At 32.1% G+C, this 27,707-nt stretch overlaps 1 protein-coding gene across 1 annotated transcript; it reads left to right on the forward strand.

The window, feature by feature from the left end:
- Positions 1 to 471: 471 nt before the first annotated feature.
- On the forward strand, positions 472 to 27,393 carry LOC114337849 (apolipoprotein D). The gene is made up of 4 exons (XM_028288402.1): positions 472 to 710; positions 8,024 to 8,246; positions 23,510 to 23,661; positions 26,970 to 27,393. The coding sequence occupies exons 1-4, from the start codon at positions 588 to 590 to the stop codon at positions 27,264 to 27,266; spliced, it is 795 nt and encodes a 264-aa protein (XP_028144203.1). The 5' UTR covers positions 472 to 587; the 3' UTR covers positions 27,267 to 27,393.
- Positions 27,394 to 27,707: the final 314 nt, after the last annotated feature.

Below are 27,707 nucleotides of genomic sequence, written 5' to 3' on the forward strand. Positions count from 1 at the left end.
TAAGCAAGTAATGATTTTGCATTTTTTTTGCTTGCATTCTTAGCCGATGGCGTATGGCATCTACCTAATACTTATAAAAAAAACTTACAAACAAAATACTTAGTTTCGCTAGATAATGACGAAAAAAATTATATTATCTATTTTTGTTGTTTTACAAGAAATTTTTAAACTGTTTTAAGATGAGTCATTGTTTTCAAAGAGGAAATTATTTAACTTGTTAAACTATACTATACTATCAAATCAAATTCATTATCGGTTTTTATGAATCATGTCCTCATAAACCGCTTCTTGAGAAGAAGCCGTTATTTACCAATGAACCAACAAGCCAACAAAATATTACAAAGAATTTGTTAAAAACTTGTTTAGCGTGAACTATTTGACCTGCTGTGTCTCATTCATACATTAATACACTAATCCTTAAGGTCAGTGCTAATTTAATAAACTTTACAATTTTATCAGTATTCAGTTATTTGGTTGGTCAACTGCAAAGCGTCAAACTATATAATGGCAACAACAAATTGAATTAAATCAGTTTATTACTTACTTCGGTCATTATTGTTAACACTAGTAGAGAGTAACGGGTGAAGATGTTTAAACAATTCGTTGCGGTGTTTTTGGTGTTTTGTTTCACGGGATATGTGGAGATGCATTCGTATCACCTGGGGGCATGTCCTGTTATAGAACCTATGTCTGGATTTGAAATGGACAGGGTAAGTAGTATTTCATATTATTGTAAATATTTTTATTTTGAGAAACCCAGTGACCTAACCAGAGGGGATTTTGGGGGTTATAACCTCTCCCCATTGGGATGTACTTTGAGCTCTATACGCTTAACACCATTACTATTCCATATCCACTAGAGACCTTTCAGTAGTTGTAACCCCCCTTAGGATCATCCTGGTTATGCCTTTGGAGAAACCCACCGAGTACACTCAACTAAATATCAATAATCATTTGTCATGCCCTCATACCTCATAGATTTAATAAAGACGTTTGATCTCAACGGATTTGAATGCACACTATGGCTACACACATCACACATCACCCCTCCATTACGCTTTGTACATACGAGTATACGAGGGCGGTTTGCCAGCCAAGCGCGGATCCAAGGGGGGTCAATGGGGTCAATTGCCCCCTCCTTGAGACTTCGCCTGGTGTCGCCTTTTTTAAGAAAGAGATAATTACGATTGAAAATAAATAGTGAGTTTTGTGTCCTGTTGACAACTGAATAACGGAATAAAACATAAAACAGAATTCCTTCTCCAAAGACGTGTTCTCGGTGTTACTGTATGGTGTCGAGTCTTGGACTGTAAATAAAATCGATCTATTACCTAAATCGCCTTGAGGCTTTCGAAATGTGGTTCTATAGAAGAATTTTAAAAGTATCTTGGGTGAAGAAGATTCTCGAAATTCCACGATACTAGAACGTCTCAGAAGACTACTGAGATTATGGAAGGCATCAAGAAGAGAAAAGTGGAGTATTTTGGACATGAAATGAAAAGTTTCAAATATAGGTTGCTACAAAATATTATGCAAGTGAAAATAGAAGGCAAACGCAGTCCAGGACGAAGAAGCAGGTCGTGGTTGATTTAGGGTGGCAGTGAATAAAATTAAGATAGCTATGATAGTAACCAACGTTCTGAAAGGACATAAAAGAAAAATAAAGTAACAGCCCATACCGAAAAAGAATCCTGCGTACGCGAGTGAGGAGAAAATGTTTATTCATTGCCCCCTCCTTGCAAGGTTGCTGGATCCGCCGTTGTTGCCAGCGGTTACATCGCGTTTTACCTGTTTTCCTTGGAAACTTGAAAAGCGGCGTTAGGGTGTGATCAGGTAAAACAGGTAAACCGCGACGTCGACGTTTTCAAACCACCCTCATCTGGACGAGCTGTTAGACCATTGCATTTCGAATTAAAAACATCGGAATAAATCGATTTTTAAACGCTTTTTTAAACGCTTTTCTTTAGTTCAATAGTTTGCGTCAAATCTTTAGACGTTAATTTGACTGCCTTTTCTTCAATACAAATGAATGAACATTTGCAGACATATGCATTCGCGGGAACAATACAACAATACACAAATAGTCAATAATTTTTTTTATGTTTATTAATTGTTTAAATAAAAAAAAACGATTTTAATGGAAAATGCTTAAATTCTCTTGTTTTTTACAATGTAGAAACTTGAAACTTTTACGGATTGTATGTAGCTAATGATATGAACTATATGTATTCACTTTTTTGCGTTAACTGTTTACGTTATGCTTCATAAATAAACAATAAAGTTTCAAATTTTGAACGCTCATTTTGTTTATATAAAAATCGGCGCTTATTCGTGTCAAATTTCAATACGATACGAAACAAAACTTCAACCAAAACTTGAATTCAAAAAATTCGTGTTTTTATCGTAGTCTTAGAAAAACCACCGGTAGAGACGTTTTGTGCTACAATTAACATTAGAATTCGTTTTGGCGTATTAATTATTTAAACTTAAACGATTTTCTTTAGTTCAATAGTTCAATCGTTTGGGTCAAATCTTTGGACGTCAATTTGACTGCCGTTCTTCAATGCAAATGACTAAAAATGTGCAGACATATTATGCATTCGCGGGAACAATACACGAATAGTCAATAAACATTCTTTTATGTTTATTAATTGTTTAAATAAAAAAAAAACGATTTTAACGGAAAATGCTTATATTCTGTTGTTTTTTACAATGAAGAAACTTGAAACTTTTACAGATTGTAGCTAATTATATGAACCATGGGCATGGGCAGGGCAAAGTATACATAAGGTAATGTGCAACTTCTTCACGTCTTCCCCCCCCCCCTAACAATTTTACGTAATTGTTTACGTTATGCTTCATAAGTAAACAATAAAATTTCAAATTTTTTGCCGATTCCGACTACTTTTCATGTTTGTACATCATGTTTTATACATATTTTAATAAACATGGCCTAATATTTTAATATGTTTAAAAAGTGTAAGACTAAAAAGTAAAAAATAAAAAAATATGAAAATAAAAATTTTAAGAAACACTTTTCTTTAGTTACGAGTGACTAAAATTAAAAATATTATGAATAAATCAACTAAAAAGCAAAAAATAAAAAAAAAATGAAAAAATCTAACACATTCGTTAAAGACAAGCGTGGCGCGAAAACCGTTTATTTGATGAAGACGCGCCACGCTTTTCTTTGACGAATGTTTTAGATTTTTTCATATTTTTTATTTTTTGCTTTTTAGTTGATTTTTTTATAATATTTTTAATTTTAGTCACTCGTAACTAAAAAAACCGTTTCTTAAAATTTTTTTTTCATATTTTTTTTTATTAAATAGGTACAGCACGACAGCACCTATCGACTTACAACTTTTTCATTGTGTTCGAGATGACGTCAAGAAAAAAGTCTATAATAGAAAAATGTGCTGAAAAATGCTTAATTGCATTTACAGTGCATAAAATCAGTATACAGTGCGTCCATAAAGTAACGCATTATTTCGTAAACAAGCGACTTTAAGGAAAAATCCCGACACAGGTCGATTTTTATTTTTAATTTCCGATTTTTTGGCATATATATCATACTAGTGACGTCATCCATCTGGGCGTGATGACGTAATCGATGATTTTATTAAATAAGAATAGGGGTCATGTGATAGCTCATTGAAAAGGTTATTAAATTATCTATTCCATAATATAAACAATAATATAATTATTTATACAACGTGTTCAAAAAAACATTTTAATAATTAAAAAAATTGAGACAAAAAGAAGAATGTATGTAATTTATCTAATTCAAAATACGTTTTAATGTTGTCAGAAAACAGGAAAAAATGTTTATTTGACAAACAAATATTGTTTGTCGCTTAAATTCAATGTTAAAGCTTCCACCCACCTGCCTCTTGCCAGTTTGAATATTTCGTTTAAGCGAAAATCAATATTTATTTGTCAAATAAATTTTTTTTTCTGTTTTCTGACAGTAGTAGACGCATTTTGAAATAAATAAATTACATACATTCTTCTTTTTGTCTCGATTATTTTAATTAAAAAAATGTTTTTTTGAACACCCTGTATAAATAATTTTGTTAATGTTTACATTAATGCATAGATAATTGAATAGCCTTTCAAATGAGCTATCACATGACCCCTATTCTCATTTAAAAAAAAATCATCAATTACGTCATCACGCCCAGACGGATGACGTCACTGGTATGACATATATTCCAAAAAATCGTAATTTAAAAATAAAAATCGATTTATTTCAGGATTTTTCCTTAAATTCGCCGGTTTACGAAATAACGAATTTATGCGTTACTTTATGGACGCACTGTATTAAGTGGCAGATTTTGTTATTCGGGGCGTTTTTGTGGTCGCTAAACATAAATACGCCATCAGAACCTACCCGCGGAGCATCTGGTGCTCAAGTTCCTAGCTAAGGCACATCTTCTGGAGTTTCGAAAGTTTTCGGCACTTAATTGATCCAAACAGACTACCCGGGAGTTATTGAGGTTGCTGAACACGAATACGCCATCAGAACCAACCCCCAGAACACCTGGTGTCCAATTTTGAGGATTACCGACACCAAAACGCAAACAGAGTACTCGGACATAAGTCACACTGAGCACAATCCGAGGATCGGTTGTGATGTCATATTCGTATTCATCAACCCCAAGAGCCTCCGAGTATTCTGTTTACATGAATTAAGTGCCAAAAACCTCGAAACTTCAGAGGATGACGTGCCTTAGCAGTGAATCTGGGCACTAGGTACTCCGGGGGTAGGTTCTGATGACGTGTTCGTGCTCAGCGACCTCAAAAACCTCCGAATAATCTGTTTGCAGTAACAGTATGGAAAACCCTCGAAACTCCCTTATCAGTAACCGTGGACACCAGGTGCTCCTGGAACCTGTTATGATGACCTATTCATGTTCAACGACCCCCCAAAGCCCTGATAAAAAAAAATCTGGCCCATAATATACTAATTTTGACAAGTTTATGCAGTTTTGGATTCATTTTAGGTGCCTGCTGTAAAAAAATGCAATAATACATTTCCACACATTTTTCTATTGTAGACATTTTTTATGATGTCATCTCAAACACAATGCAATCCTAAATGCTCTGGACTTATAATATGGAGAAATCAATTCTTTCTGTCATGATAATGGATACCTTCCTTTTACTTCTTTTTCTCGGAATGTATGTTGGTATTTTCTTTGTGTGTCATTTTAAAAATAATATATTTTTCAGTGTTGTACACCTGTAGGTACAATGTAGGGGTCTAGTATGCATCACATAATTTTTAATTGATTATAAACAATGCACATTCTGACTAAGTAATGAGATAACATTGGACCGCAAATAAAAGTTTAGCAAATAATCTCTTATTGAAGACAATCCTTTTGATTTATAATGACATAATGTACAGTGGCTTTAGGGACAGGGTCGGCAAGGTTTTGTCTCCTCAGATAGGTATGCCATCTAATTAAAAGACTACAATTTCATAAGAAATTTTTGGTTTTTGTTTTTTTTTTTAATTTTTTTATTTTTTTTCCTATAAATTTAGAACCTAAACCTGTTTATAAATTAAGTCTATTTAGTCTATATGTTGTTTCGGAGTAGCAAAATGGGTTATAACGTCATTGTAAACTTTATTATTGCTTTGGAGAGATTTTAAAAGTTACAAGTTTGACATTCTCTCTTGTTTCATGGTGTTTCGACAATACGTTTTGACTCTTTTGGGACAAGAGAAATCCCGTTCATTTGAGGCTGAATTTGCCCACATTTGAGCACAATAATTTATTAATTTCGGGAACAGTTTGTTGTACCTAATGAATTGCAGTAAAATTATACATATTTTGTAACTTATCCCACCTTCCGAAAATATTTGGATCAGCATATAAACCCGTTAATCCATTTTCTTATTTTATTTGATTAAAGAATGATAGATAATTTTTAATGAACCTAACACATATTTTCAAAATTCTTTGGCGTAACTTTTAAATTTTGAATCGTCAAAGAGGTCAATGACTTATAACAGTGAGTAAATAATAGTTTTGCCTGGTGCAATAGTTTTAACTTTTGCCTGGAGACCATACAATTCACCGGACATCAAAGCAGCGCCGTCATAAATTTGCCTTACCAATTTATTTTTGATATCAAAAAATTTTAATATGTCCTTTAAAACACCAAAATATATTCTGTCTTATGGCTTCTACTCACGTCTGAAAACCTAAAAACCTCTCATAAATATTAGACGTAACGCGTATCGAAGAACAATAATTGATACTTGTGAATGACATGTTACCTCTATCCGTAGTTTCGTCTACTTCTACCGAAAAGCATCAAAACGTAATTACTAATTGATTCTTTCATTCTGTGCTGTTTTAGGTACGCCGCTAAATGTCTTCGAGTCAGAAAGTAAATTAGAAAATTTGTTAAACAATTTTATTTGTTCTCTATAATTAACTTGATGTAAAGAATCCTCCGATTCATCCTGTCACCTAAATGGTAATTCCTAACAACTTAAAAAGATTACAATATCAATCATTAAACGACGTAAAACTACCTACTTACCTATTTCATAATTTTATCCCGGGCGCGATAGCAAGGTACGTGGCTCATACGTGCCTTGCTACCGTTTGCAGATCACCGCTCGGCAGATTGGTTTCTGCCGTACTTGCCATTCAAATAGATACGGGAAATATGTAATTGGTTGCCTATGGGCTAATATTCCATAGCTTCTTATTACAAGCAAATCTTCAATCTGGGTACGGCTTGCCGAAAACACACAATCGCAATCGGGTGCATGGCTATTCGCCGTGAGCCGATGAGTAGAGGGGATTTGACAGTTTTCGCCAGCGCTGTTAGTGGCAGTTTGGTGCATTAAATTTGAACAATTTTATCAGAAAAGTATAAGTTTCAAACCGCGAGAGAGCGCTACCAACGAAACTCACAGCCAATCAAAATAGAGGTAACCTCTAAATTTAACATAAATTTCTTCTTTTTTCAATGGCCTCTTGCGTAAGCAGTCATCCAGTCGCACGAATTTATATATTACTTATTAAAATTATAATGAATAAAATAAAAATACATAATTACTTTTACTATTAATTCTGTGTATTAGTTCAGTAATCAGGTTACAATAATATTTCAGTTCATAATTTGTGGTTTTCTAGATAAATATCTATTTTTCTCGTTTTGTATATTTCACATACACCAATTTTATCAGAAAAGTACAAGTTTCAAACCGCGAGAGAGCACTACCGTCGAAACTCACAGCAATAGGATCCTTTTTGAAGTCTCTTACGCACAGCGCACAGGGATCACTTAACGTATGGAATCGATCGAATTCTTTTAAAAACAATGAATAAAATTTAGTCTGTATTATCTCACAGATATTTTTTTTATTTCACAGAAACGAATATCATCAACTCTGATTAAATTAAATATTTAAAAAAATCTACAATGTGTCCATAAATGTGTGGGTCGGCACTGCCGACCCTGACCAGCCGCCACTGATAATGTAGTGATTCATGCAAACTTTCACTAAGGTTTTTTGCGACCAAATTATGTCGATGAATGGCACAATGTACCGATAATACATTCGGTATGGCCACTTGTTACCATAAAGTCATGATGTGAACAAGTCAAACTCGAGCTTAATGGTACCTAGAGCATAAAACATTGGATATTTTAAACATCCATGTTTAATTTCACATCTTTTATCTATGTTCTTATGACGGATCAATTGTAAAGGGTTTTTACCCACATATTTTTTATTTTGGTGGTTAGCATGTTAGATTCACGTAAACACTGATGATGATCGGTCATCCGATCAAAAACTAGTTCTGTTCTGTGAGGTAGCCCTTTTTAGGGATTTTAACAAATATACCTTTTATAAAGAATTTTATCGTTTTTATTCTACAACGTTTTCTATTTTTCATACAGCATTTATGATTCTCACGTTCTTCAATCATCATTATAATCTAACATTATTGGAAAAGCATTTATAACAAAAATGCGTGTTATATTTCAGATGTTAGGTATCTGGTACGTAATTGAAAAAACGGGCACAGCAAGTAACTGTATACTTTACAACATAACCAACTCTGATGAACCTGGTCAATACCAAGTCGAGGAAACCAGTCAGCATTTCTTGATATCGCTAACACCAATTAAACATGGATATCATTATAGAGGAACATTGAAAGTAGTAGACCCATCGGTTCCAGCAAGAATGACTGTGAAGTTTCCATTGAGTAAGTAAATTTATCAGATTTAATCGGTTTTTAAGATAACGTTAATATATTTTGGTAACCTACAAGTTTCTGATGTGACTAACCAAATCATTGATTGATACACCTAAGAATAAAGCTTGTATTGTAAATACAAGTTATTATGGACTAATTAAATATCTCAAAAGCCACTTTCTAACAATAAATACAAAGATTATGATATACAGGAGCTTATAATAGTATGTAATTCCAGTTGTAGGTATTTAAAATTATGTGCCTTGGGCATACATCATCATCTAATAACATAACGCCTATGCTTAAGCTCCGTACGGTATGAGTCGAATATCATTCAAGTATCGAAGTCTAATCTTATGTTAAGGCGCATATTACAAAGAGCAATGCTTGTTCTATAAAAAATATACATCTATTAGGTTTCTCCTAACACGTAGGCTGCACCCTAAATAAATGTAACATTAAGAATGTCGAATGTCACATACCACATACCTGTAGTTACTATTAAAGTAAATGTAATCGTTAATGTTTATAGACAATAGGTAGTTTATATTGATTTTTTTTTATGATTATCATTGTTTTCTTTCTATCGATAGTAAACCCCTATCCAAAATTTCTGCTAATCAATTTGGTAGGTTAATTAATCATTAAAAGTCCTAAAGCACTATCTGCATCTAGGACATTATCGTCAAAATACATAATATGTGTATTTTTATATCCTTTTACATCAACACCTTTTAGAACCCTCCTTAACCTTTTTTTTCGTGTTTTGTGTATATAGGGTGTCCAGAAACTCTCTTTACAATCGAAGACCGAAGATAATCTTAGAACAATTTAACCCAATTACTTCCAATTGTAATGATGTAATAATTGTAATCTTTAAAGATGGCGTCTTGTAATTAGTTTTTGAAGTTATATTTAAAAAATGACAGTATGAAATGTACGCGCACACCGACAGCATGAAGTTAGTTGCTAAATTTTTTAGTGTAAGATGAATAAAATAGTTTAACTAAACTAACTAATTTTTTAATTTTTCTTAAACACCTCCAGAACGCTTCTATTTAGAACAGCGAAAACTGGTACGCCTATTTATCTTCCAGAGGTAAATCGATTTAGTCAATTTGCGAATTTCAGTACTGGTCATAGGTGTCCTTTTTGAGTAGGGCACCGGATATTTTATCGCATAACTTTTTTATCTTTAAATTTTTAAATATTTTTTACGCTGGATTATTAAATTCTGAGGTATTCTAGTACTAAAAGGTATTCTTGCTTTAAATCGGTAAGATGTACCGTTTTCTAGAAAAATCGATTTGAACATTTTTCGTTTTTTGAATTTGAAAAATATTTTAAGAAAAAAAAATTAGAAAAACGAAAACTAGTAAGTTTATTTATCTTCCAGAGACAAATCGATTTATCAATTGCGAATTTCTAGTTAGGATTTCTAGTTAGAATTTCTAGGCCAACGGTTATTTTATTTATAGCATAACTTTTTTGTGTTGTTCTAAATACAAAAAATACAAAATACTATTATACCAGGAACAAAATACTATTATAATAATATAAATACCAGGAACGCAACTCATAATTGGCGATATCATTTTAAAGTCTTCTACTTTAAAATGTATAATTACCCCAGGCTGTGGGTGAAAAAACGTGATATAATTCAGGAATTTTTGAAACCTATCAGGTGTTGTAAAGGACGATGCCAGGAATAACTTCTACTAAAATGTAACCAAAAATATTGTGCGCTTTTTTTTATTGCGATTTTCATTTATTAAATTTGCAATTTTTAATGATTTTTAATTTTGTAGCTTAGGATATTGATTTTAGAGAAAAACTGTTTAATAGAAAGTTGTAGTAAATTAAAAAACCTACAATTTGAGCTATGGTAAGTTTAATTTTGTTAATTGGTTATTGCAAAACAGCCTGCGAAAGGTCCAAAATGGCCGTTTTTTACAATTGCAATATTTATTGTACAAATAATTTTTTTTTATTTTTTAAAGCTTTAAAATGAAGATCTTTCAATTCCAAACATAAAAAAAATTGTAACGCCAGATTAACGAATTTGTTGCTTAGATATTATAAATTGTTTATCCCAAGAGGTCAAATGTCGAAGGCTATAACTTTTTGAAAAAAAAAATCGTAGAGAGTTGGTGAAACATCCAATCTCCTTCTAAAGAGTTACATTTTCCTGTTCCGATGTAAATAAATGCGTAAAACATTTTTAAACCTCTAATTTTTGGGTTTGAAAATAAGGGGGCCAATTTCGTTATAAACATTTAGAGCTGAAGCGGCCCTGTAAATCCTATGAGTTTTTAACTTACAGATTATTGTTGCTGAAGATGAAACGAAGATTTATAAAAAAATAAAAAATTTGTACGACCAACTGAAGCCGAGATAATTTTTGGGTTTGAAAATAAGGGGGCAAATTTCGTTATAAACATTTAGAGCTGAAGCGGCCCTGTATATCCTATGAGTTTCTAACTTACAGATTATTGTTGCTGAAGACGAAACAAAGATTTATAAAAAAATTAAATTTTTTACAACCAACTGAAGCCGAGATAATTGTTTTTTTTTTTTCTTAAATCGTACAATCGTAGTGCCTTTATTTATAACAATTAAGAAATTATTTTACAGTCATTGACTAAAGAAAGACTTATATTATCTTAAAATAAAAATTATTAAAAAATATAATTACATTTAATTATTAAAAATTATTTTTTAAATCGGTGCTTTTGCAAGCGGCCGAATTTTGCAAATCGCCCGGCTCGCTTCAAATCCGCGCGCTCGGAAAATTTTTACGTAACTTGTATTAAATTTTGACAGAAAACAATTTAATAATATTACCGTTATAATATACAGTCTATTTACCACTGTATTTGTTTTTCTTGATAAACTTTTATATGTGAAATCCAAAAAGAATAGTCACTACAAGAAGAAAAAGTTTTATATTGTATATTATAGTAAGAAGTAACATTATTATTATTATATTTATATAACAATGAAAAAATTAAAAATATAGTTATATATTTCATATATACAGGGTGATTGATTAGTGTGAGGAAGCTCAGTAGATCTGTTATAGTAAAAATTACAAAAAAAAGTTACTGACAAAAATTGTAGGCAGCTTTAAACTCCACATTTTAAAATTAGTTACAATCTTACAGGGTGTTCCATAAGATGGTGGCAGACCAAATTTATGTTTTTTTAAATGGAACACCCTGTATTTTATTTTAAATTTGAAATCTGCTTCACTTCCACATCACAACAATGTAAAGTTTAATTATGTTATACCGGGTACTTAAAAAGTTATAGCCAATATTACCTGAAAATCGTATCAAGTTTAACTCCCTGTATAATTAAAAATGAGTATAGGAACATTGATCTGTTGCAACCATAGTTTTTTAATAATTGTTAAAAATTATAAAACATATTCGTTTTCATAATATTCGTTAAATCACATACAGGGTAAGTCAAAATGCAAGTACATTATTTTCTTGGTAATTTTAAATAGAACACCCTGTATTTTATATCACTATCGAAAAGTACTAATATCGTACTTCAAATTTTATAAAGTACTCCCTATACCTAATGTTATCAGTTTTCTAGATATTTTTATTTTTCCATCAAAGTATTAATTTGGTAGATATTTTAACGTTTATCAATAATTATTGTGAGTTGGCCATGATTGATTTGTCAGAAACTGACAGTTTGACGTTATTGTTTATTAATTCAGAAAAGAAAACAATTTATTTTAAATAAAATTTATAACAAATAACCGACGGAAAATTAAAAAAAAAATAACAACACAAAAAAATAAAAAACAACAGTAATTTTAACTTATCTTACTTAAGTAAGGTATTCAAAATGACCTCCCAAAACATCTATGCATACTTGAAAGCGGTCATTGAAAGAGTTGCTTACATTACTAAGCATTTGTAAAGAAATATTTTGAAATACAATTCGGATTCTATTTTTCATATCATCTCTTGTTGTTGGAGGTAGTTTGTATACTTCGTTCTTAACGTAACCCCAAAAAAATGAGTCCATTTTATTGAACTCTGGTGACCTTGGGGGCCACCTTACCGGTCCATCCCTTCCGATCCATCTTTCACCAAACTGATCATTAAGTTCACCACGTACTACTTCGTTGTGGTGCGCAGGAGCACCGTCATGTAGAAACCATATTTGTTCACGTATATTAAGTGGAACCTCTTCTAATAATATCGGTAACTGATTTACGATAAAATCTAAATAAATCTCACCATTTAAATTATCTTCAAAAAAATATGGTCCTACTACATGGTTACCGACGATACCTCCAAACACATTTAGAGACTATCTTGTTTGACTATGTGTTACTATGTGGTATGGATTACTTGTTGAATAGTAGTGAAAGTTATGCCTATTAACAGAACCGTTTCGATGGAATGTAGCTTCATCACCAAATAAGACATAATCAAAAAAATCTCTCTGCTCATTAATTTTTTCTAAGGCACATTCACAAAATACTATTCGTTTCTGAAAATCATCATTATTTAATTCTTGGTGCTTTTGAATATGATAAAGGTGCATCTTGTTTTTAGATATAATGTTTTGAACGGAGTAGTAACTAAGTTCTTGTTCATTGGAAATACTCCTTATACTTGTGTGTGGGTTTTCTGTAACTGCCATCAACACACTAATTTCGTTTTCCTCTGTCACACTAGTTTTTGTTCGTTCATGTTTTTCATAATTCACTGAACCAGTGCGGTTAAATCGATCTTTCAATTTTTCAAATGTATCTTGTCTCGGTTGCCGCCTATCTGGAAACCGTTCTTGATAAATTCTAGCTGATAGTAATGAATTTTTATTGCATTCCCCCAAAATCCAGATCATATCTACCATTTCATCAGTAGTAAAATTCATTATTGCTAATTTAAATTGAATTAATTACTGAATTACTAAATAATAATTGTTGATAATTTACGATGACAAATCAATCATGGCCAACTCACAATAATTATTGGTAAACGTTAAAATATCTACCAAATTAATACTTTGATGGAAAAATAAAAATATCTAGAAAACTGATAACTTTAGATATAGGGAGTACTTTATAAAATTTGAAGTACGATATTAGTACTTTTCGATAGTGATATAAAATACAGGGTGTTCTATTTAAAATTACCAAGAAAATAATGTACTTGCATTTTGACTTACCCTGTATTTGATTTAACGAATATTATGAAAACGAATATGTTTTATAATTTTTAACAATTATTAAAAAAGTATGGTTGCAATAGATCAATGTTCCTATACTCCTTTTTAATTACACAGGGACTTAAACTTGATACGATTTTTAGGTATTATTGGCTATACCTTTTTAAGTACCCGGTATAACATAATAAAACTTTACATTGTTGTGATGTGGAAGTGAAGCAGATTTCAAATTTAAAATAAAATACAGGGTGTTTCATTTAAAAAAACATAAGTTTGGTCTGCCACCATCTTATGGAACACCCTGTAAGATTGCAGCTAATTTTAAAATGTGGAGTTTAAAGCTGCCTACAATTTTTGTTAATAACTTTTTTTTGTAATTTTTACTATAACAGATATACTGAGCTTCCTCACACTAATCAATCACCCTTTATGTATCATTTTTGTAAAATTATTTCTTCAGAAATGAAATTTCACATATAAAAGTTTATCAAGAAAAAAAATACAGTGGTAAATAGACTGTATATTATAATGGTAATATTATTAAATTGTTTTCTGTCAAAATCTAATACAAGGTACGTAAAAATTTTCCGACCGCGCGGATTTGAATCGAGCCGGGCGATTTGCAAAATTCGGCCGCTCGCAAAAGCATAGATTTTAAAAATAATATTTTTAATAATTAAATGTAATTTTATTTATAATAATTTTTATTTTAAGATAATATAAGTTTTTCTTTAGTCAATGACTGTAAAATAATTTCTTAATTGTTATAAATAAAGGCACTACGACTTAAGAAAAAAAAAACAATTATCTCGGCTTCAGTTGGTTGTAGAAAATTTTTATTTTTTTTATAAATCTTTGTTTTGTCTTCAGCAACAATAATCTGTAAGTTAGAAACTCATAGGATGTACAGGGCCGCCTCAGCTCTAAATGTTTATAACGAAATTTGCCCCCTTATTTTCAAACCCAAAAATTATCTCGGCTTCAGTTGGTCGTAGAAATTTTTTATTATTTTATAAATCTTCGTTTCATCTTCAGCAACAATAATCTGTAAGTTAAAAACTCATAGGATGTACAGGGCCGCTTCAGCTCTAAATGTTTATAACGAAATTTGCCCCCTTATTTTCAAACCCAAAAATTAGAGGTTTAAAAATGTTTTACGCATTTATTTACATCAGAGTATGAAAATATAACTCTGTAGAAGGAGACTAGATCTTTCACCAACTCTCTACGATTTTTTTTCAAAAAGTTATAGCCTTCGACATTTGACCTCTTGGGATAAACAATTTATAATATCTAAGCAACAAATTCGTTAATCTGGCTTTACAATTTTTTTTATGTTTGTAATTGAAAGATCTTCATTTTAAAGCTTTAAAAAATAAAAAAAATTTTCACTCGTCCTTCGGACTCATGATTTTATCATTCGGTTTGTTTTCGTAATTTTACCAAATAAAGAAGTTTTCATGAAAACAAAAAAAATTTATCGATAAAATTTAGAGGACTCGTGGTATTACCTTTGATAAAATAATCGTTGTCCTACCCAAAACGGACGCCTATGACCGGTCGGTACTAGAAATTTGCAATTGATGGAATCGATTTATCTCGGGAAGATAAACAGGCGTACCAGTTTTCGTTTTTTTTTTTAATAGCAGTGTTGTGGTTAAAAAAACTAATTACAAGGCGCCATCTTCAAAGATCTCTGGCTCCTTTAGGAAGCATTTTCGATAATAGGTGAATTGGGTTAAATTGTTTTAATTATATGAGGAATTTCCGGTCTTCGTTTGTCAGCAGCGTTTCTGGACACTCTGTATAAATAAATATCGATGTTTCTATCGAGGTTTGTCATAACCCCTTCAACAACTGTGACGGATATTTTATTTTCATACAATCAGTAAATAATCTTTTGAAAACAATTTCCGGATTGGAATTCGAAACGTCAAAATTTTTACTTAAAAATGTAATTTTAATTACAATCAATTTTTGGTCAATCTGATATGAAGACAATATTTAATTGAGAAAAATAAATTCAAAGATGGTGCACACTGCACAAAATAAAGCATTATACTTTTAAGATGTGATAAAACTGTTTATGAATAAAAATAAGAATTGTTATTGCAAAATAAAAAAAATACGTAAGATGATGAAAACCTTGACATAAATGTAAATAAGTTTCATTAGGTAAGTGGTTTTAAAACCGTAAATGTCTTTTTTGGTGAAAATATTTATTTACGATTTTAGTCTACTGAATCGACTAATTATTAGCCCAGTAAACAAACGGGAAATACGGCGATGCCGTGTAATTTTCAGGGTCAACTTCGAATTAGGATTTGGTTGAAAATTTGGATTTAGGTTTTACTTACCCTCCACTTCAAAGTTGAATTTGTGCCGTCACGTCGCGTCGGTTGCTTTCACTTGGGTGGTGACAGTTACCCCTAGTTAGGGGTGAAAAACCGCGCGTTTAAAATAAGTCTGGAAATGGATAAATTGACTAATTCTAAGCAACTTTCGTTCGACAGAATTTTTTAGCTTAGTCAATACTTTTAGTTATTTGTGATTGAAAAGGTTTATTTTTCGACAAAAAAACACGTTTTCAGATGGTTTTTCACAAATAACTCAAAAAATAAGTATTTTATAAAAAAATATTCTTAGCAAAAATGTAGCTTAGACAAAAAATTTTTTTTAAAAATGTGAATTCGTAAAGTCTGTAGACCCAGCAAAAACAAAGCTGTAGCTGATGAAAAATACGTTCTTATTCGTCAAATTCCAAATCGAATATTTCATCGTGAAATAGCCAAAGAATGAAGCACTTTTCGGGGAAACCCATCAAAACTTTTTAAAGAGTTTAAAAACACCTTTATTTTTATTTGTATTTTTATTTTTATTTTTTAAAAAAGTTTCTAGCATTAAAACTAAGCAAGTTACGCCCAAATTAAAGTCGACTTTTTTTTTGGTAAAAAAATCATGAAAGTCTCCCCCTATTTAGCATTCCAAATGAAATTAATTTTAATTTACTTATGTATTTTTTTATGATCTGTAAGTTTCACTGGTTTAAAGGGCTTCTCTTTCAAAGGGTTATAGTTGAAAGGGCCTGAATGCGTTACTAATCACGAGTGTATGCAAAATATAAAAAGCCATATCTTAACCAATTTTTGTCTTGGAGAAAAACAAAATGAAACTGGTGTTTTATAAAAGCATAACTTACATTTTTTTACTCCTTGAGATTTTTCGTATCACTAATACTTTTTAAGTTATTTTGAAAAAAAGGCATTTTTTCAATAAATTAGAATTTTTTTTACTGTAAAACCAATTTTTTTTTAAATAAGCACTTCCAACCTGTTAAATCTTTTAGATCGTATAAACAATCCACATATAAAGTACATTGTAACGATTAATTTTATTTAGGGGAAGATTTTAACGATTTTTTTTTACCAAATAAAGGGGTCAACTTTATTTTGAGCCTAACTCGCTTAGTTTTAATGCTAGAGACTTTATATACAACAAAAATAAAGCTTTTTTTTAATACTTTAAAAAATTTCAATAAATTCTTCCCGAAAATTGCTTCATTTTTTGGTTATTTCACGTTGAAATATTCTATTTGGAATTTGGCAAATAAGAACGTATTTTTTATTAGCTACAACGTTGCTTTTACTGGGTTTATAGACTTCCTGAACATATAATCTTTTTGTTTTTTTATAAGCTACATTTTTGGTAAGAATTTTTTTTTGTGATAAAATACTTACAGTTGAGTCCAGTAATCTTTATAGGCTATTGATTATGTTCAAAATAAGAGAGCTAAAAGGAACTACAACGTTAATGGGATTTTATTGTCTCATATGGTCAATGGAGCTCTATATTTGAAAAAACCGCGGAGTGCTACCATGTAAATAGGTGCGTTTTTGAGAAAGGGGCGAATTAGTCCCTAGGCCCAGGGTGAATTAGGGTGAGTTCTATGGACTTTTGGTACAAACACGTCTACAGGAAAATTATTCCAGGTTAAATTTTCTATCGAAATATCATATTTTAGAGTCAAAAAATATTTTTTTTTACAAAAATATATTCAAAAGAAAAGCAAGAAAAAAACACCAAAGAAAGCCATTTTGTTTTTTGCCCCATAACTTTTTTCCTCATGGATATAGATATAGGTATTGCTTCAGCGAAAAATAACTTCAGTCCTTTCTCTTTAAAATAACGTTCAGAAGAAGTCACTAGGATTTATATTTTCCGAAATAGGATTTTTAAAAGTTCGCCGCTCACAGCATTTTTAGGGCCATTTTCCCCATTATTTCGCAAACATTGTTCTGTAACTTTTTTCTACGCATTTCTAGTTATATGTAATGGTACATTTAGTAGAAATAGAAGTCAATTACCTTTAAAATGGTCTATTGTATAAGGTTGTGCTACTATTTTTAAGCAAGTTATGCTTTTTCAAGGTTTTATACTTGTGATGATTTTTGATATTATTGTTTAAATTTCTTCTTATGACTTTTTTTCTTGTACATTTAAATATATACATTGTGCAATAAACAAAGCTTATTTTCTTTACTTTAAAATGGTGTATGGCAAAAATTCTAGGACTATGTTTAAACAAGATATCCGTAGGATATCCAAAAGTATCCGTAATTTGAGAAAAATTTTAAATGTTTTTATTTTTTTCAATTATAAGAATATAGCTGCATATTATAACATAATTTTAATTCCAAATAACTTTTCTTAATAACACTTTTCGATATTGTGAAATATAAATGTACTTCACTCTTGAGCGAAATTCATATTTTTTAACATACCTCGTACACTATTGATAAAATTTTATATCTGATGATTGCATCTCAGGTTTTAGATTATGCAGAGCATTTTATAAGGAATAATTTTTTTTCATAAAGTTAATAATAAAAAAGTTCGCATATGGTTCTATCTTACTGGGACCTGTGGCATGTGTATATGTCACATTTTGAGAACGCATATCTTGTTTAAAAATAGTCCTAGAATTTCTTACAATACACCATTTTAAAGTAAAGAAAATAGGCTTTCTTTTTCATTGCACAATGTATATACCTAAATATACAATAAAAAAAGTTATAATGAGAAATTTAAAAATAATCGAAAAATATATCAAAAATCATTAAAAGTATACAATTTTCAAAAACCATATCTTGCTTAAAAATAGTCATACAGCCTTCTACAATAGACCATTTTAAAGTTAATTGACTTTTCTTCCTACTAAATGTCCATTGCATATACCTAAAGCTGCGTAGAAAAAAGTTACAGAACAATGTTTGCGAAGTAACAAGGAAAATGGGTCAAAATCGCTGTGAGTATCGAAGTTTGAAAAACCATATTTTGGAAACTATAAATTATAGAGACTTTTACCAAACATCATTTTAAAGAGGAAGGATGGAAGTTTTTTCTGTAAAGCAATGCCTATACCTATATCCCCATGGGAAAAAGTTATGGGGCAAAAAACAAAATTTCTATCTTTCGTATTGTTTTCTTGCTTTTCTTTTGAATATATTTTTGCAAAACAAAATATTTTTCACTTTGAAATGTAATATTTCAATAGTAAATTTAACCTGGAACAATTTTCCTGTAGACGTGTTTGCACCAAAAGTGCATAGAAGTCACCCTAATTTCGCCCTGTGCCTAGGGACTAATTCACCCCTTTCTCAAAAATGCACCCCTTTAGATGGTAGCACTCCGCGGTTTTTTCATATCTAGAGGTTCATTGACTATATTAAACAATAAAACCCCGTTAACGTTGTAGTTCCTTTCTATAAATAGATAATCAATAGCCTATTACCCGTGCGTCATCATTTAAAGCATGCGAAATAAGTCGATGATAAGTCGGAAATTGAAATTTACTAAACGCAACAGCAAGTCACTTGATGTTGCGTTTAGTACATTTCAATTTCCGACTTATCATCGACACAGTATAGGAGAATTCCTCCTATACTGTGTCGTCGACTTATTTCGTATGCTTTAAATGATGACGCACGAGTAAAGATTCCCGGACTCAACTGTACTTCTTGAGTTTTTTGCGAAAAACCTCCTGAAAAAGTGGTTTTTTTTGTCGAAAAATAAAGATTTACGATCTCAAATAACTAAAAATATTAACTCAAGTTAAACAATTCTATGACAGAAAAGTTGCTTAGAATTAGTCAATTTATCCATTTACTTATTTACAAAGCGCGTTTTTTCACCCTCGGGAAGGGGTAACTGTCACCCCCCCCCCCCCCCGAGTAAAAGCACGGTCACCAACGGTACAAGTTCAACTTTGAAGTGGAAGGTAAGTAGAATCTAAAACCCTGACCCTGAAAATTAAGCTCCAAAACGGTCTATATACTGGGCTATATTATATTGTTCAGATTGTATTTAGCTGAGCAATGTGCAAAGGTTATTATATGAAAAATTTTATATTTCTACTACATATCTATATTAAAATTTTCATATAATTTTTTATTATATAATCTCCCATTTACCTAGTGCTGCTTTTCTACACTGTTTCTTGTAAAGTCAATAGGCATCCCTCAGTTGTTTCCATTGCTCCAGATATTGTGCCATATAAATCCAGTTTGTTGTAACTCTTTTTATATCATCGGTCTACTGTCTCGTAGGACTATCTCTACCTTTACATGTATGAAATCTAGGACTGAACTGCATTATGGGACTGAACTGCATTATGCGTTTAGTTCACTTAATACCATTCATTCTCTCCACATCTCTGGCTCAGTTAGGCAAGCTGCACACCAACGAAACATGAAACGAAAAACATAAAACGTAAAACACGTTTCATGAAAATTAAACACGGCTAAACAAATCTGGAAGTCCGCCTACCAATGAAACGAGTGTGATTCATGCTCATAACACATTTTTATTTTCGGAAAATTTCATAAATGGCCGGAACGTTTATTTGTTTGGCAGTGTTTTATTTCCATGGAACGTGATTTACGTTTCATGTTTCTTTGATGTGCGGCCTGCCTAAAACTTCATGATTACAGTACGACAAGGGAAAATTGTCTGGTATTCTGCGAGCAAATAGAAAAATAAAGTTTTATGAGAAAGATAGTTTTGTAGTCATCATGTAGTCATGCTTGTCCCGAATGCAGTATTACGTCGTCAAAAATTTAGTTGTGATGTGAATATTACCAAAACAAAACACTCTATACTCTATAATAATATACAGTGTAATATTATCTAAAATATTATCTAAAATAAAGATATTAGTATAAGAGCTGTGAGACATTTTTGAGTAGGTATTTTAGGCAACCTGAAAATTTTTTAGGTGACTCTTCCATGATAGCCTAATACAAAAATGCCGGTCTGGCTGGAGGGTAGCGGTTATTTTCCCCAAAAATCCCCCCCAAAGTTAAAAAAAAAGGGTAAAAATTGTTATTACAAAAAATATCATTGACGTGACTTTAAAGTAAATTTAAATATTCAAATATAAAGAAAATAAACAGGCCAGGCGATTTGAGGGCGATTTTTAACTCTGCAAGATACTTGCATGGGCGCCCCAGGATTATTTTCAGGGGATGCATCTGAACTTCAGAAGATTTCATCTGAATCTGTACATACTATTAACGAGTATAAAATATACAACTATACATGAAAAGCTATGTACATTCCTTCCGGACAGGGAAGTACAATTATTATTTTGACAGGGTATTTTTTAATATTAAAAATAATTATTCTAAAAAGACAGGTTTTTTTTGGTGAAATTTTCCAACTGCCATGTGATCGAACAAATTACGCGTGCATATAAATGAAAAGCGCTATAGGTAAGCAGGAGTGTGAGAAAGAGCGTATACCGATAGCTGTTTGCGTCCTCTGTTGTACCTGAGCGAGTCCGTTCACTCGAGAAAAATCACGTGACCTGGCGATCCCATGTTGTTGTGCCTCGAAACGTCAGAGTAACTATTATATATTATAGTTTTTTAAGTAACTTTTTCTTAATTGAAGGAAAATAATAGGTACTATACAATAGATTTTGCAAATATGATAGAAAAAGACAGATATATTATTATAAAGATATAGGTAGAAAAGTATAAAAGTATAAACTAAATTAATTCTGTGTGCGAATCTTGTACTTCTTCTTCAAACTCCTCATCTGAGCTTAAATATTCACTGTCTTCTTCTTCGTCAAACTCCCCTCGAAACTCAGATTCCTCTTCTACATGATCTGTAAATAGTTGTAATATGTATTTATAATTAATTAAAAATTAATTACTGATTAATTAATTGAGTTGCTACGTATTCTCTGTCCTTTTATACGAAGTCGAAGCCTGGACAATCACGGGCGCATCTGAAGATAGACTTGCCATTGTTGAGATGTGGTGTTATCGAATAATGTAAAAAAATATCATGGACGCAACACGTAACAAACACGGAAACATTAAGAAAGATAAAAAAAGGCAAAACAAACACTCAACACTATGAAAGAAAGAAAAATGAGCTACTTTATAATATAAGGAAAAGTATTAAGTATTAGTTATAATAAGTAAGAATACGTAGCAACTCAATTAATTAATCACTAATTAATTTTTAATTAATTCTAAATACATATTTACAACTATTTACAGATCAGGTAGAAGAGGAATCTGAGTCTCGAGGGGAGACGAACGAAGAAGAAGAGAATGAATATTTATTTTGGCTCATTTTTCTTTCCTTTATAGTGTTGAGTATTTCTTTTGCCTTTTTCATCTTTCTTAATGTTTCCGTGTTTGTTACGTGTTGTGTTCATGATATTTTTTACATTATTCAATAACAGCACATCTTAACAATGGCAAGTCTTTCTTCAGATGCGCCCGTGATTGTCCAGGCTTCGACTCCGTATAAAAGGACAGAGAATACGTAGTAATTTAAATAAATTGTCGTTAATTAATTTTTAATTAATTCTAAATACATAATACAACTATTTACAGATCATGTAGAAGAGGAATCTGAGTCTCGAGGGGAGTCTGACGAAGAAGAAGACAGTGAATATTTAAGCTCAGATGAGGAGTTTGAAGATGAAGTACAAGATTCGGACACAGAATTAATTTAGTTTATACTTTTATACTTTTCTACCTATATATTTATAATAATAAATCTGTCTTTTTCTATCATATTTGCAAAATCTATTGTATAGTACGTATTATTTTCCTATGATTAAGAAAAAGTTACTTAAAAAACTATAATATATAATAATTAGTCTAAAGTTTCGAGGCCCAACAACATGGGATCGCCAGGTCACGTGATTTTTCTCGAGCGAACGGACTCGCTCAGGTACAACAGAGGACGCAAACAGCTATCGGTATAAGCTCTTTCTCACACTGCTGCTTACCTATAGCGCTTTTCATTTATATGTACGCGTAATTTGTTCGATCACACGGCAGTTGGAAAATTTCACCAAAAAAAAACCTGTCTTTTTTAGAATATTTATTTTTAATATTAAAAAATACCCTGTCAAAATAATAATTGTACTTCCCTGTCCGGAAGGAATGTACATAGATTTGCATGTAAAGTTGCATATTTTATACTCGTTAATAGTATGTACAGATTCAGATGAAATCTTCTGAAGTTCAGATGCATCCCCTGAAAATAATCCTGGGGCGCCCATGCAAGTATCTTGCAGAGTTAAAATCGCCCTCAAATCGCCTGGCCTGTTTATTTTCTTTATATTTGAATATTTAAATTTACTTTAAAGTCACGTCAATGATATTTTTTGTAATAACAATTTTTACCCCTTTTTTTAACTTTGGGGGGGATTTTTGGGGAAAATAACCGCTACCCTCCAGCCAGACCGGCATTTTTGTATTAGGCTATCATGGAAGAGTCACCTGAAAAATTTTCAGGTTGCCTAAAATACCTACTCAAAAATGTCTCACAGCTCTTGGACCATATTTAATATATTATATTAAATAACTTTATTTTAGATAATATTTACCTAAAGGTCGTGGTTGATTTTAAATTTAAACTTGTAGAATACAAAAGAAGAAAATACAAAATTTCATCAAAAACTGCATCAATTCTTTGCCTAAATCTAATCTAACCTATCGATTATGGACTTATGTTTATTGTACTTTATTTATATGTACTTTTAGGTGTTGCTGGATCTTCAAGCTTCACTGTGTTCAATACTGATTACAGCACTTACGCTGGAATATTCACTTGCCAAAAATTGACTTTTGCCCACCGACAATCGGCCACAATTTTGTCAAGAACGAAAACACTCGATTCTATGTATATCAATAAGGTACGTACTGTCTATTTTATAGTTGTTAATGTGTTAGTATTAAAATCAAAAAAGCGACAAGAAGCAAAGTTAACAGTAAAGTAATTCAAATGTGGCTAATTACCTAAAAGGTATCCCTAAATATATTGGATGATTTATATGACCCCGTGTCCCCAAAAATGGATAAAAACAGTTTAAACAATTTTGCAAAGTAAAGAGAATAATGATTATTGCCTAAAAAAATATTTGACGTGAGAACTTCTTCTTCTTCTTCTGGTTCCTATCCGTTTCGGATATCGGAAATCATATTGACAATCATGACCTTGCTCGCTGCGGCTCGAAACAGCTCCGTTGAGGTTTTCTTAAACCATGTCATCAACTTTCGCAGCCATGATAATCTCCTTCTACCGGGTCACCGTTTACCTTTGACTTTACCTTGCAATATGAACTGCAGCAAGGAGTAAGTAACGGTGCTGATTTCTCTTAACGTGTCACAGATACTGCAGTTTTATGCATTTGATGGTAAACGTAATGTCCGGTTCCTTCTTGGTTCTTCCTAGAATTTCCTTGTTCGTGATCATTGCTATCCATGATATTCTCAGCATTCTTCTATAAGGCCACATCTCAAATGCTTCAAGTTTCTTAATAGTGGTGTCTGTAAGCCTCCATGCCTCCGCTTCGTAGAATGATACAGAGAAAACATAACATCTGAAATGTCTCATTTTTGTATCTAGGGATATGTTGTGGGCTTTTGAAGATGGCTCTCATTTTGTTAAAGAGCGTGCTTGCCTCTCCTGTGTGGAACTTTATTTCCTGTACATTGCTCCACTGCTCATTTATAATAGTTCCCAGGTAACAATACTGTTTTACGCGCTCTACCTGCGTTCCACTAATGTATAGATGAGCCCCGTTTATAGTCTCCTTGCTGATAATCATTTGTTTCGTTTTTTGGGTATTAATGTTTAATCCGTACTGTTGACTGTACTCGTTGATTCTGTCCATTAGCCTCTGAAGTCCCTCTAAACCAGCGGTTCTCAAACTTTTTGAGTCATGTACCACCTACAGTTCTTTTTAAAAATTTTGGTACCACCTATATTTTTATATTGTATTAACAAGACTCACTATGTACTACTATTTTGATTTTTTTTGTGTTTTGTGTACCACCGCAAATGATGAGATGTACCACCAGTGGTACATGTACCACAGATTGAGAACCGCTGCTCTAAACTATGTGCTATCACCATGGTGTCGTCGGAATATCTGGGCCTTGTTATGCAAAAAGCAACCAACCCACATTTTTGAGGAAAACAAGATAATGTAACATATCGATTTAAAAATGTGTATTCTACATTGTGTAAAAAGCAACCAAGCCATTCTAAATATTAAACCATGAAAAATACTACTCCAAATTATTTCTGTTTAATAATAGTTCATTTAAGATTTCGCATAAGACAACCAACCCACTTGGATTGTTTGATGTTTGTGTAACTGAACATATTATTACATTGCACTGTCGAAAAGTACCAGCCAAGTGGGTTGATATTGTTATGCCGATTACGGTTCCTGGAATGTTGCATCTTTTTGTTTTTACGTTGAGGTACTGACCAATATTAGTTAGTGCTTAAATATTAAAATATTTGTTGTGTTATATCTATTATATTATGAAGAAATCTTTGAATCTTTAATGCGAAAAATATGTTTAAATCAAGAACTGTTAAAATAATTAAAGCGGCTCGCGAAATTGCAGAAAATGGTAAGTTTTAGGATTAAGGCTATGTTTATCTTACTTTTTAAATATTATGGTTTGTTGTTTTGACTGATTATCGCATATTTTTTATTTGTATTGATATTATGTTTAATAGTAGAAATTCTACTGTATGGTATTACTGAGTTGACTGAAATTATTCGGTTTTATTCATGGATTTTGTGGGTTGGTTGGATTTTGCAGATTGCATTTTATTAGATATATTTCCAAGAGCAAAAAGAGACAAACCCTCAATATGGCTATTTTTTTTGTAAAAATTTATTAGGATAATTTTGATACTACTATGATAAAATTGCTCTAAAATTAAACTATTGATTAGTGAAGTTATCATTTAAAAAAATACGACGGAAAATTAAATATTTAGAAAAACATAAAAAGTTAATTTTCTCTTAATTTACAAATTGAGGGTTGGTTGCTTTTTGTTTAACATGGCCCTAATATTGTTTACTCTTTTTCCATTTAGAAGGATGCCTTCGCCTACTCCATATAGAGCCTCGTTAAAAATTCTCTCTGAGTACATATTAAATATCAACGGCGATAGTATACACCAGTCTCAAACTCCACGTAGTGTTTTTATGTGATCTGTTTCTTCTCCGTTAATTTTCATATATGCGGTCTGATTCCAGTAGAGTTCTGAAATTATTCTGAGGTCCTTGTCATCCAAGTCTGCTTCTTTTAAAATGTTAATCATCTTTTAGTGTTGAACTCTGTCAAAGGCCTTTTAATAGTCGATCAAGCACGCGCATACGACGCAGTTAACGTCCCTGCATCTTTTAATCAGGACCTGTACTCCGAAAAGTGCCTCTCTGGTACCCACTGCATTAATGAACCCGATCTGTCTGTCCGATATTTGTTCCTCGCACTTCTTATAAATTCTTCCATGGGTGACTCTGCGGGATTCTTCCATGGATAGTCAACGAGTGTCCATGCGGGCTCGCACACTAAAGCAATATCCTACATCACATATAACATACATTGCGAAAAGATACGCACTGAGTGTCACATCTGGTTTTCGGTGAAATTTCGTTCACCGAAAACCAGATGTGATACTCAGTGCGTATTTTTTTGCAATGTATGTTAAGCGGTCTCCACACTCTCGGCGAAGTTACTTCGCCAAAGTTGACCGAAGTCCGAAGTACCCTCTCTACACACTCGTTCTACTTCGCGAGGAAGTGCGATACCGACAAAGAGCGGTGCGATACCGACAAAGATCCCTTTGACTCGGACGCGCCAGACCGACAGAGAATGGAAGTAGAACGAAGTGAGGCAAAGTTACACAAGGTGGCCGTCTACACTCTCGTACTTGTTGAACCTCGATCGACTTCGGCGAGAGTGTGGACGGCGTATTATATATGCGATGTGGGATATTGCTTTGGTGTGCGAGTCCGCGAAACAGTTTCAACATATGGCTCATTAGGCTGATTGTTCGATATTATTCGCACTCCCCTATTCGAGCCCCCTGTTTTTTAGCCGTGAGAATTTAATCGTTCCATATTCTACCTTACTTATCTTTTAATATGTTTTTAAATTTCTTTATTTTATTATTTTTAACTTTTTTTTTCAGTTGAGAGGAAAACTTGAAAATGCCCAAATCAGCCCCTACGATCTCTCCATCATCTCCCAATCGAACTGTCCCAAAGACCCTAACGCAGGCTACAACATAAACATCAACGACGAAACCATTTCTGCTCACGCTGCTGCAGAGGTTATCAGAAAAGCAGGTGGAAAAATAGGTGATGGAGTTGAGTACATTTCCGAAAAAGCTAAAGAAGTTTACCATAAAATCTCAGACAATACGGGAGCTGATCATCCCAAACCTGCTAAACAAACTCAAGATCCAGATGCTGAGTGGTTGCCATAGAAGGTAGATCTAAGATGTGATATTTTTCGTTTGCAATTAACTTGAATTAATTTATATAATTACGTGAATAATTTTATAAGACTGTGTATTAGGATAAAATTAAATAAAATTTAAAAATACGTATGCATTCAGTTTGTATTTTTTTATATAGCTTTAGAGTATCTAGGTTTTGGAGGAATACTTACTGGACGACATAGATGAGGACTTGGAAAGGTGAACCAGATATTTGAAAAATATTTCTATCTCTCTATCTATAAGCGAGGTTCCTACAGCCTCTGCCGCTTCTCGAATTTCGACCGCCATCTTTTTCTGTCCATCCATTCGTCTTCTTTGATGACTCTATCTCTCAGGATGTGCCGTATATTTTCTTCCCAGGCAACTGAAGGCCTTCCCCTTCTTCTTTGTTGTGGTATGTAATTTAAAGCTTTCTTTGGCCATCTA

The sequence above is a fragment of the Diabrotica virgifera genome, chromosome 2 (assembly GCF_917563875.1).
Source record: "Diabrotica virgifera virgifera chromosome 2, PGI_DIABVI_V3a".
NCBI lineage: Eukaryota > Metazoa > Arthropoda > Insecta > Coleoptera > Chrysomelidae > Diabrotica > Diabrotica virgifera.